We start from the raw sequence: 13,833 nt of genomic DNA on the forward strand, positions 1-13,833 counted from the left end.
TTATATAAATAAAATAAAAATTGAAAACAATGTTAAATATATATAATACTTTCTACATTAAAATATAGAATCAAACTCTTACAAGTTACAACACATATGAGATATAACAACATTTGATATTGGTAGGAGAGGAGGAGAGAATGTTTACTATAAGATGGTAATCCAAATTAGATAATGGAGATGAATCTTTAAAAAATAGAACAATGTAATATCTATATATATACAATACTTTCTAAATTAAAATATAGAATCAAACTCTTACAACACATACGAGATATAACAACATCTGATATTGGTGGGAGAGGAAGAGAGAATGATTACTTATAAGATAATAATCCAAATTAGATAAAGGAGATAAATCTTTTAAAATAAAAACAATGTAAAATATATATCATGTAGTCTCTAAAATTAAAATTTAGCATTAACAATTTACAATGATATTTCTTTTATTTTTTACAACCCATACAACAAAAATCAAAAATCAAAAATAACAAAAAAAAAACGAAAAATGATTTGAGGTATTGTAGAAGAGAATGAGAGAATGTGAAAATGAGATAGTAAAAGAATGTCAATATGAGAGAATGATAGATTGAAAGAATGCTTATTTATATGATAAGAAATGATGGAAGTCACTTGTAGAACTATGGAGTTACAATAGTAATTTATTGTGTTTGAATAGAATTGAGTGGTAGAATATGATTAATGCATAATTTATTTTATTTTCAGTTATAATTTTATTTTAATGTGTGAGTTAAATGTATTGTGTTTATTGGATCTTAAATATTGTTTAAAGCAATTAGAAAGCAAATAAAAAAATTTTAAAAAATTAGAAAACATTAAATGAAAATCAACCAATAAGGAGAGACCAAAACCTTACTTTTATATATATGATATATTGCTTTAAACTTTGAAATGAGAAATATATTATAAACAATAATTTTACATGAGAAATATATTAATTTAGCCAACCAAAATATGAATAAAAGTTTAGCCAACCAAAATAAATAAAAAATATTAAAATTTAACCAAAAATAATTTCTCTTGAAAGATAATAAGTTAGTAGGAGGAATGAATTAATGGACAATTATTGGACAGGAGTTACATTTGAGTTAAATGGAGTTACATGTCTTTAATTATAAATAAATATTTTAATTTTTTATAACCTAAAATAAAAGGAATACCAAGTGGCTGAATCAAAATTCACATGATTTGGTTGTTTGTTGATATAAACTCAACACTTACACATAATATTTCAAGATAAAAAATATTACTTTTTAAGTGACAAACTAAATTAGTTTTCTTATAAAATTATATGAATTCTTCAATCTCAATAATTTTTAAAATCCCAGGGATAACTTATATTTTTTTTTGTTTTCACTCATCGATTTAATTTATAGTGCTAGATTTCATACTAATGGTTTCATCTTTAGAGAATTTAGTGAAATGATATTTTTAAAATTATATTTTATTTTTATATTTAAGTTCAAGTTGAATATGTTTTTTTTTTGGATAATTTTTTTTTTTGAATAAAGACACAAAAAACCAATTGTTTAATTATGTTCTTTTTGTTTTCAAAAACCTCAAATCATAAAAAAATATATATATTATATTGATCTCTGCAGATTTAACAATTGGATCACAAAACAAAATAGTCTTTATAAATGGATAAATGGATAATTATATTGATCTTTAAATATTATATTGATCTTTATAAATTATTTAAAATGATAAATGAATATGTGAGATAACCAGAGACATAATAGATAATTACATATAGATCATTTCAACTTTATGATCTTATTTTGTGTGGTGAATATTGTAAGGAAGTATGAAAATAATGACTTATAAGATGTTAATATAAAATAGAAAATGAAGATAAACATTTTAAAAGATTAAAATAAATATATAAGATATACATATCATACAAACTCTAAAACTAAGCTTTTACAATGATATTTGATTTGATTTTTTATAACTCATACAACAACAATAACAAAAAAAAATACAAAACAAAACAAAAAAGAGATTTGAGAGTAGTGGAAGAAGATGAGAGAATGAAAGAGTGATAGACTAAGAGAATAAGATAATGAATATTTATAGGAAGAGAAATGATGAAAAATTACATTTAGAAAAATGAGAGTTACAATTCTAATTTATTGTTTTGTTTTAATACACTTGATTAATACAACTTAGTGGAGAAATAAAGTTAATGCATAATTTATAGGGAGAAGCTATAAAGATTTCAGTTTTATATTATGTGAGTTAAATGTGAAAATTAATTGTTTTAAATTTGTGGTTTAATATAATTTTTTTTTGTTAAAATTGCATTGCCAAGTGGACCAATAAGGAGAGACTGAAACTCTACTTTTATATATATGATTGAAAGATAATAAGTTAGTAGGAGGAATGAATTAATGTACAATTATTGGATAGGAGTTACATTTGAGTTAAATGGAGTTACATGTCTTTAATTATAAATAAATATTTTAATTTTTTATAACCTAAAATAAATGGAATACTAAGTGGCTAACTCAAAATTCACATGATTTGGTTGTTTGTTGATATAAACTCAACACTTGCACATAATATTTCAAAATAAAAAATATTACTTTTTAAGTGACAAACTAAATTAGTTTTCTTATAAAATTATATGAATTCTTCAATCTCAATAATTTTTAAAATCCCAAGGATAAATTATATTTTTTTTGGTTTTCACTCATCAATTTAATTTATAGTGTTAGATTTCATACTAATGGTTTCATCTTTAGAGAATTTAGTGAAATGATATTTTTAAAATTATATTTTATTTTTCTATTTAAGTTCCAGTTGAATATATTTTGTTTTTTGGATAATTTTTTATTTTGATTAAAGACACAAAAAACCAATTGTTTAATTATGTTTTTTTGTTTTCAAAAACCTCAAATCATAAAAAAAATAATATATATTATATTGATCTCTGCAGATTTAACAATTGGATTACAAAACAAAATAGTCTTTATAAATGGATAAATGGATAATTATATTGATCTTTAAATATTATATTGACCTTTATAAATTATTTAAAATGATACATGAATATGTGAGATAACCAGAGACATAATAGATAATTATATATGGATCATTTCAACTTTATGATCTTATTGTGTGGTGAATATTGTAAGGAAGTATGAAAATAATGACTTATAAGATGTTAATATAAAATAGAAAATGGAGATAAACATTTTAAAAGACTAAAATAAATATATAAGATATACATATCATACAAACTCTAAAACTAAGCTTTTACAATGATATTTGATTTGATTTTTTATAACCCATACAACAACAATAACAAAAAAAAATACAAAACAAAACAAAACAAAACAAAAAGAGATTTGAGAGTAGTGGAAGAAGATGAGAAAATGAAAGAGTGATAAACTAAGAGAATAAGATAATGAGTATTTATAGGAAGAGAAATGATGAAAAATTACATATAGAAAAATGAGTTATTGTTTTGTTTTAATACAATTGATTAATACAAATTAGTAGAGAAATAAAGTTAATGCATAATTTATAGGGAGAAGCTATAAAGATTTCAGTTTTATATTATGTGAGTTAAATGTAAAAAATAATTGTTTTAAATTTGTGTTTTAATATAATTTTTTTTTTGTTAAAATTGCATTACCAAGTGGACCAATAAGGAGAGACTGAAACTCTACTTTTATATATATGATTTTCTTTCCATTTCTTTTATTTTTTTCTCTTTTACAACTATTTATTCTTCTTTTGATTTGTTGATTATTCATATGAAAATCACTAAATCAGTTGGTTTTGAGCTCACATCTTCTATGTTGATATACTTGATATCATTATTTGCGGAGGTCAAAGAAAAGATCCCTCGTTAATATCCTCTCAAGTTTTTTTAAAAAGTATACATATATTATGTATATATAGCTGACCCCATTTGATAAGCTGTATTGCTCAAATTGTTAAGATAGATAGAAATTTTGTCTTATACTATAATGTGAAAAAAAAAAAAATTATTATCTATATAGAGTACGTTATGTAGTTAATGCCAAAATAAAAGCAAAAGCTTACAAAGACAGAAACTATAGCATTAAATCATCATCATCTTGGATCACGAGATCTCTCATTGGTTCCTTTCACTTCTTCCCTTCTCTATCCGTATCTTCATGATGCCTTGTTCTTTACTCCTTTAGTTTCACCAATTCCACTGATTTATTTTTATTTTGATTTTCCTTTTAAATTCCCATATGTTAGGATTTCTCATTCTTTCTCTTCAAACAGTGTTTTTCATTCTATTTTTACTATTCATGGATAGAGACTGGGAAAATTCTTTTCAGTATTTAGTATTTAAATATATATAAATGATAAAGTTATGAAACTATAATTATCAAAAACAAAAAAACTTTAGCTTTTTGTTTATATTGATAAGTAAGTATTACATTTTGTATAGTCATTATTATTAATTTATTTGAATTGAATGTCAAATCGTATTAAACCAAAAAGCATCTGTTAATATTTATTTTGTTAATTTGGTCAATTTTTACTCTTGTTACGCCATGGAACTTGTGGCAAACATACCCTTGGAGCTCTTTCCTATCTTTGGTCTTCCATATCCCAAATGGCAAACATACCCTTGGAACATTGTTTTTCAAAAACTTTGATGAGTCGATCATGAGGTGAAGTAATTTCTCCATGTCTTCTACCATATTTTTCTCTCGAAATATGATATATGGCTCATTGATAAACGTGTTGTAAAAAGAATAGATATAACCGAGATTTGTTGGAGTTGTTTAGTAAAGTGATCATATTATCCTAACCTGTTGAAAAATCATTACCATAAAGCCGCTGTGTAAACGTTTTGCATCTTTGGAAAAAGTATCGACATGAGAAAAATGCATCCACTAAATTTTGTATTCTTGTAATTCCTTAATAATTTTGTCTGCAAAGCTTGTTTTGATGAAGATGACTATATCACTAAACACTAGTGTTTCTTTTCTGAAAAAAGTGCGATCCTTTTAATACACGTCGCTAGACCAGTGTCTCATATGTATTGATGTGCCCTTGTATGATTTCTCTATAAAAGTTGTAACTTATATCTAAACTTACAACAACAAAAATGGTATACTTTCTGAAAATAAATTTTTATTCACCTCAGAAATCTTTCAAATAGTTTTCTCTTGTACCATGGCTTGAATGCATTACACTTTAATGTTATTTAAATGTGTCGCACAATCAAGCGGCAGCGATCAATTGTGAATTTTGTATAACACTGAAATAACGTGGAAATGAGTTCTCTCTCTCTTTTTCTCTTTTGATAACACGAAATAAGTTTTCTTTGTCCGGTAAAAGACTGAGAATAGCAGCCAATTTGTGATCGCCAATAGAAAAAGGAAGCACTACATTTACACTACATTATATTCATACATGATTTCATTAATGATTAATGAACAAACATTATAGGATAACTATATCAAAATTATGGTATATATACTTTTGATATTAAATATATATAATGTACTAGAAAAATGGAATGCAATGTAATAATAGGAAATTTGATTCAATCATCAATGTTCAAGTACGAAAGGTAAAGCTTGGTAGATAATAGTGTTGGCCTGAGTGTTTACTTTATTTTTATTTTTCGTCGTACTAACTATAAATTAAAGTGAATAATTTTATAAAAGAAACCAATAGAACAAATAAAACATGACAAAAGAAAAAAAGAAAAAAAAAAAAGAAAGAAGAAGAAGCAAAGAAGAGGGGTCCAATTTCTGCCACCGTCCTCTCGTCTTCAAGGCCTGCAACACAGTGTATGCCTTAACTTTACACCTTTTCTTTGCATACAGTCATACAGATTACAATATGGAGTATTATTAATTTTTAATTTTATCAACCATGGAACTCTCAACTCTCAATATCATAACTCATAATGTATTTTGTTTGAATAAACCTTTTAGCAAAAAAAAAAAAAATACTCGCATTAAATACTATCTCTCTGTCTTGATACTGACAGTTTAACTCTCTGGCTAAAGAACAAATGTTGTTTGCAGAGGTATCCACTTTTAAAAGACAGTAAATTCATATAACCGGGGAAAAAAGTTTTAGTAAATTCATAACCGTGAAATTTTTTTCTGACTATGAATTAAATGTTCAAATTGTTTAGGTAACTAAGTGTTAGTACTTACAACTACAATATTACATTCTAAAGATTATGATATTATTCAATTGTGATGTGAAAAAAAAAACCCTGAAAGTTTATTGTATAACTAATATATGATAATAAGTAAATCCATCTTATTGACAAAAGAAATTATAATAAAATTTTGAAATTTACTAAGTGTTTCTTAGATCAAATAACTTAGATTTTTTTGCCAAATCTATGGCCACGAAAAGATCAACGTTCTGAATGTTTACGCCATCTTCCGTCTTTAGCTTTTCATACTCCGGATATTGGTAACATCTTGGCCTTACATTTATATTACGTTGTTCCACAAATGTAGGTTAAATAACAATACGTTACCATATAAAATGCTCTTAGTAATTCAAAAAAAAAAAAAAACAATATGTTACCAAAAAAAACATGTAGTCTCCATAGACAAAGTCTCCATATACAAAGTTACGAATATTGGAGCAAGTTATCAATGCGAGTTAATCTACCCTTATTCAATCCGTGCAACTATAAAATCTTTTTTGCAGGGTGCAATTGACAAGAATATTATATGCTGCGGTCTCTGACTATGCGAGTTCTCTCCTGTACGGTCTATTTTATATGATTCAAGGGATCGATTTATGGACTACTTAGATAAAGATTTATGACCGCAAGAGAAACTAATGGAATGACAAAACTTAGATACATCATATATCAACCTAAAGCTGAGTAATAAAAATATTTTAAAACGTGAATAAATAAAAATATTTTAATATGTGTAGTTAGGCTTGGACATCCGTTCCGTTTTTCCAGTTTGGTTCGGGTAATTTCATGTTTTGAGAAACATGCTAGAATAAGAACCTAGATTTAATTTTATTTATGTTCAGTTTGGTTTAATTTTTGAACGCACAGAGTTAGAAATGTTATCATCTGGAAAAAGGTTTAGATAATAAGATGTACAGTATTGTATACAACTTTTTTTTTTAATGCTATATACAACTTTTTTTTTTTAAAATACAAAATTATCAATCTGTGAGCTAAGTCTACGAAAAAGGTTAATGTGAGCAACGAAAAAGCTAAGGAGCCTAAGTAGCAATTATTCAGCTAGGTTCCCTGATGTCCAACACTTAAATTATTATACACATTTGTACATTATTCTCGACGCTTCGTTGATCTTTCTATCTAGATATATAGCCTACGTACTTTCCAGTTGGAAAAAGGACTAAAATTATCAATTTTCAGTTAATGCCTTCAATTAAATAGAGTATAGTAGTATTTATGTAAGAACCAGTTATATAAAATTCTTGATTCAGACTTTGAAGCCTTTGAACAAATATATGCAAGGGTCTTTCTTTAGACCAAATAGGTTTAATATGAAAATCGATCACTTATAGACGGGAACTGTTTCAGCAGCAAATTAAAGAGCTTCCCATTTAAAATTTTACTCTATTTTAAGTAAGATTATATTGTTGAGTTTTTCATAAAATATTTTGATTTCCTATGTTGACGTCCTGACAGGTGGTTAAGTGTATAAGTAACTAAATTTATGATTTGTTTGATAAAGAATAGTAGTGAATGTGGGAAGAGTTACGTACGAGAAATTCTTTGAATATCTATATCATTTAAATTCGAAATGTTTAACCAAATAAGTCTTAATTATAAGTAAAGATATGAATTATAATTGGCTGTGATTTTTTAAAGAAAAAGTGGATATGATGAATATATAAGATATAGAGAGGGTGTAGGGTTATCTTAAGTTTCACGACTTGGAGGAAGTATAATGTGGAATCTTTTGGGATGAAGGCAGATTGCATGCGCGTATGCTTTTTCTAAAGACATTAAACTAAAAATCCTGCATTTTATATAATCTTTAACTTTTCGGAGTCTTCAAGTTGACGACATGTCACACTTTTGCTTTAATTTCTATTTTTCCTCGAATTATATTGTTATTGTAGTCTATGATCAACACAAACAAAGACATCCAAATCTAGATCAAGTGAAATATGTGTTTGAATGTTTCCATACACGCAGACATATGTTATATGAATAATTTATAACGATTATTTAAATTAAAAGAAACATTAAAGATTACATTTTATTGTAAATAACTTAGCTAGGTTCTAATGTATGATTGTTAAAGAATAAAAGTTCGGCTGTAGGACACGAGCTATTTGGAAAACATTTCAAAGACATTTTCTAAACTTTTTTGATCAAACAAAGTGTTATCATTCCATTTAAATAGAAAATAACATACAGGATAGTTTAAGGTACAACACAGGGTAAGCTAAGTAAAAGCATAGAGGAACAACAGTACAGAGATAGATAAGGACAATTGATGTGACAAACTTGAGAGCTGTGAACTATCTGCTTAGGAGCAATATGGAACTTGTGAGATCAAGATATACCGATGCAGACTCCATGAGTAAGTCAAAGGAGTAGGGAGCCATTGTCTTGAGACTTCAAAGACTGGGCGGAGATGAAACTGGCACAGCTGAGTTGCCAAGAGGACGAGCAGGGTTGCTATGGCTCTGATGACCGGTTACTACACATGTAGTTATTGATCCAAGGTTGATAGAAGAATACTTAAAGAGATTGTGGTAACCACTCTTCCTTGGAGTGAGGGTCATAATGCCACTAGTTTTCAAGCTAAACTGAGAGGACTTCAAAAAGTAGTTGATTAGCTGTTTAAGGATCATTGAGATTAAGTAAGGTATGGGTATAGAGTTGGTGAAGCATCGGTAACCCCCACTCCTTAGAGGTGGGATCATAATGTCAAGCTTCCCCAAACTGTCTCCTTCGAGAGAGTCATCTGATTTTGCTTCGAGTAACAGGGTTCTTACGAGACTCTTTGGCCAATCAAGCAAACGATGCTGGTTAAGGTTCACTAGCAGTCTTCGGACTAGCGGTATCCTTAAACTAAACAACCATTGACTAGAAAGAGGAAGAGTAGAATTCAGACTATACCTAGTTACAAGTTGACACTGGAACAGTTGGATTAATGGTAATATGTAGGATAAAGGATTAGGGAGAGCCAGCAAAAGAGATAAACCGATTGGCAGATCAACAACATTATCAATGCGCTGCAATGCAAACTTCCAAACCAAACTAAATAACTGGCCTTGACACAGGGAGGATACAACCACAATCGAAGTATCTGGGGGTCTGCTATCGAGTTTAACTCGACTTGACCAAGCAGGACACAGAGATACTAATCGGTTTGGTCTAGATAAGCAAGTAAGGTCATGGGGTCTAAGGCAATTCCAGGTCAGGGATGACTTATACTTATAGTTTAACCAATGTAATCTACCTTCCAGGGTTTCAATATAAGAATTGGGAACAGACCTAGGACAGAGGGTTATCGAGAGGGAATCAGAGGTCGCCAAAGAGGAGGGTCTCTTCGTCAAACGGGTCACCGGTGCTGGCGTCAAAACAGAGCTTCCGTCCAGCTGCATCCAAGCAATGTACTTGGTGAGAGGATTTGTATCCGAGGATAGGTAAGGTGTGATATTTGACGGCTTAAGGGGGTGGTGAGATAGACGGAGGCCGAGTCTAGAGGGACTCTGATAGATCTCTCGAGTAAAACCAAAGCGGAGAGGACTCGATGTAGAGGGTTCACCGAAGGAAGTAACCAGGTGCGGAGGCGAATAGAATGGTTGAAGCTGTAGTAGCGGCGGAGATGAGATCTGAAATCTCAACATATCTCCGGGAGGACTGAAAACGGAAGCAAGTAGATTACAAAGGAAGAGGAGACTACGGAGAAAAAGAATCCAAGTCCCAGCAACGCCGATCGGGCTCGGCGCCGCCGGGGAAGTAGATCTCGGAGTTCGTGCCAGAGAGAGAAAGGAGGCTAGGGCGAACTCTTAGTTTTTTATATTTATTTTTTGATGGGGCAACTAGACATTTTCTAAACTATGTTCATGAATCAATGACTAACTTGAAAACATGAATAAATGATCATTGTAACATAAAACGTTGGCATATATACAAGATTATCGTCTTCTTACTTCAACCAAAATATTAACTAAAAAATCACTCTGTAGTAGATTAAATAAATAAAATACAGAAAAGCAAGAAATTAGAAGGAAAAAAACTATCTTAAAACTATGGAACATGAGTTATCTGTATAAGACACTTTCTTAAAATGAAAACGAGCAACAAATTAGTTAAAAATTAATTTTCGTTTTATATAATTTCATGGAAACAAAAAAAAGTTACAAACCAAGGAATATATGCACAGAAATATCTAGACCTTATTCCAAAACTCCAAACTAAATGTTCAAATGTCTAACGTATGGTTGTGGTAAGAAGAAAAAAGAGTCTGAAACGTAAGTCTATTTCATTGCCCTCTCTTTTTAGTGGAACGAGAAAAAGCTGTTGAGTATCATTATCAACGGCTAATATGGAAAAATGTTTTTAAATTAAATTATCATAAAAGGAAAAATAAAATAAAAAATCTTCGTCTTCTTTATAGGTGGTAGACTTGTAATTAAAATGAAAGGTAGATTTCTCAGACGATGACCTTAATCATAAGTTCCTAACACTTTATGCTCCTCGAAATTCGAATCTCATTCAACGTTAGGCCTAAATCATAGTTCTCCACATGAATGAAACACATACTCTTCTCCCTCAACTCTACGTATACATAAAAATAAACGTGACCTTAACGAAATAAACAATAAAATAAATGGGACTCAACATCAATCATACTAGAGTCAAATTATTCCATTGCCGACTCTGATTGTAATGTAACTCTTAACCGACCACACAAATGTATCTATTTTGTTTGGAAAAAAAAAATGCTTTTCAAGTTTCGATTATTTTCTGAATGAGAACTTTTTACAGTTTGGTGCGGTTAAGATTATATGTGAGAGTGTGTAACAGTGTGGTTTTTTCACATGGTTATGTATTTGCTAGAATTTGATATGTCACGCATGATTGAAGAATAATGATTAATGACTTTTCTGTAACCAAAAATATTGAAATACATGATAAATATGTGGCTAAGAAGTTAAGAAGGACACATGTTGATATGTGAAATAGGAATCTTATAAATAAGGAACAAAAGGTTGAAAGCAAAAGGGTATTTATTTAGTTTACTTTCCTATTCTGAACCCTTAACTTCTGCTATCCTTTCCACCAACAATACTTATTCTCTCTTTCTTTTTTCCAATTCCTCTTCTTCTCTTGTCCTTTGATTTTAGACCAACTAAACATATCAACAAAGTCTCCCTCTCTTTCTCTCTCTCTTTTTCTATTGTCCAAAATTTCATCTCTTTGGAAAAACCCTAGACCAAAGATTCCAATCTCTTTTCTCTTAAATTGTTCAATTTTTTTTTTTTTAAATATATAGATTTGGGTATGTTGTGTCATTGAATCTTGTGACTGCCATGACAGATCTTTTTGGGATCTGCATAGAAGAGTTGCTTCTTGTAGCAGCTTTCAGGTAGCTGTAGCCAGCCTGCATCAGATGTTATTAACTCACTAGACACCAAACACAAGAACAAAAAAACGGCAAGCACTTTGAAGAGCCAAACAAAGAAAGTGGGCAAACAAAAACGGCACGCAAGTTTTCACTCCAAGTTGGTTTTACAAGAAAAAAAAACTACTCTTGGAATGTCATTTTGAGAGGTAACAAAAAAAAAAATGGGACTTAAGGGTTATAGCGTCGGAGAAGGAGGAGGAGAGATAGTTGAGGTTCAAGGCGGCCACATAATCCGAGCCACGGGCCGAAAAGACCGTCATAGCAAAGTTTTCACATCGAAGGGTCCACGTGACCGGCGCGTGAGACTGTCAGCTCACACGGCGATTCAGTTCTACGATGTTCAAGACCGGTTAGGGTATGACCGGCCTAGCAAAGCCGTTGATTGGCTCATCAAGAAAGCCAAAACCGCCATAGATAAGCTCGAAATCGCGGAGACTACTACTAGTACTCATCAAGAACCGGTGACTACTAAGCCGGGATCTCCCAATTTGGTTTTCCAAAGAGAAAACAATGACCAAACGCAGTTCGTGGCGGCCAATCTTGATCCTGAAGACGCAATGAAAACGTTCTTCCCGGCGACGACGACAACAAGCGGTGGTGGTACAAACATGAATTTCCAAAACTACCCTCATCATGATGACGACAACATAGTCTCAAGAAGAACAACAACAACACCACCGAACCTTAGCCAAGATCTTGGACTCTCTCTTCACCCATTTCAAGGAAACAACAACGCAGTCGTAGTACCCGAGACCAACAGTTTCACCACGACTCACTTCGAACCATTCGGGAGAATATCTGGATGGAACCATCACGACTTAACGATGACGTCATCCTCCTCATCCGAGCAACAAGAAGAAGAAAGGAGTAATGGTGGTTTCATGGTGAATCATCAACATCAACCGTCGATGATGACATTGCTTAATACTCAGCAGCAACAAGTGTTTCTTGGTGTGCAACAACAACAACAACAAAGGGGTACCCTTCAGTCCAGTTTATTCCCTCACTCGTTTCGTTCTTGGGATCATCAAACCACGCCAGATCACCATCATCATCACAACCAAGTTTCTCCTGTGATGTTTGCTTCTCCATCACAGTTTGGTTCTCATGGGATGATGATGATGCAAGGCCTTAGTTTCCCCAACACTACAAGACTACTCCATGGAGAAGAAGCTACTCAACCAAACTCTTCTTCTTCTCAAAACTCACACCTCTAAAAGTCTAAACCCGGCTCAGGTTTGCTTCTTTTTTTTTTAATGTATCAAGAAACCACAAAATAATTAAATATGTTTAAATCTTTCATAATTAACCCACATGTATTTCTTGCAGACAACAATGGAGGTTTTGATTCATCATGACATTGAACAAAAAAGGAGGAAATTAATGTGACGAAAGGAGAGTACGCCATATATTAATTATCATTACTACTATATCTCTATCTATATATTTATGATTCGAGACTATTATTACTCTTTTGGTGTTATTATTGTTATTATTCAATTTTGCTTGTTTGCTTCTATATATGATCTATAGAGTGATCATCAATATTACGATATTGATTATTGAACGCGATGAGTTCACTCTATGTATTTTGGCTTTAATATGGCCTTAGGCTGGGATAAATTGTAATCTCATTTTTTGTTCTACGAGTGAGTTTTGATTTTCCCTGGTTTTTATCTTTCTTCGGTTAAGTAAAGTATTTGAAGGACGTTAAAAGCTTAGCTCGTATTAATGAGTAATGTAGAAGAGGTGCTCATTATCATCTTTACAGACACCAATTTGTTTTTTTTAACATAGCTTCTGAGTTCTGATGACTCTTTCTTTAGCTTATAGCTGCTAAAAAGTTGCGACTATTAAATAGAAAAGTCAACATTATTACAAACTTGGGATCTTTATGCCAAAAGTTGCTATTGAGTATTCAATGCTTTGTGACAGTGATACCAAAGGATTTCGATATGTTAGTCGTCTGCTTTACTTGATCTTATGACTCTTATTGGGGTTGAAAGAAGTTTTTCTTTTTTTTCCCTATAAATCATCATTGAAATCATTATTTATAGTCGTATAGTTAGGGGGTATAGAGATTGACATTTATGATTTATCACTATTTTGGCACTTGTATAATGAATATATATCTTGGTTTGGTGAAATTACATGATAATATATATAGGTTAAAGGGGTTTGTATGTTGTCGTCACATGAT

The 13,833-nt window shown here is 30.5% G+C and overlaps 1 protein-coding gene across 1 annotated transcript; it reads left to right on the forward strand.

Annotated features, from left to right (window-relative positions):
• Positions 1-11,273: 11,273 nt before the first annotated feature.
• Positions 11,274-13,295, forward strand: LOC104786519 (transcription factor TCP10). Its single transcript, XM_010511944.3, has 2 exons — positions 11,274-12,869; positions 12,963-13,295. Exon 1 carries the CDS (start codon positions 11,795-11,797, stop codon positions 12,848-12,850), a length of 1,056 nt encoding a protein of 351 aa, XP_010510246.1. The 5' UTR covers positions 11,274-11,794; the 3' UTR covers positions 12,851-12,869; positions 12,963-13,295.
• Positions 13,296-13,833: the final 538 nt, after the last annotated feature.

Source organism: Camelina sativa, chromosome 5, assembly GCF_030686135.1.
Source record: "Camelina sativa cultivar CO46 ecotype springtype chromosome 5, ASM3068613v1".
Lineage (NCBI taxonomy): Eukaryota > Viridiplantae > Streptophyta > Magnoliopsida > Brassicales > Brassicaceae > Camelina > Camelina sativa.

Excerpts from the sequence above, each read along its gene's own strand:
- LOC104786519 (XM_010511944.3), top strand. The coding sequence starts at position 11,795 with ATGGGACTTAAGGGTTATAGCGTCGGAGAAGGAGGAGGAGAGATAGTT.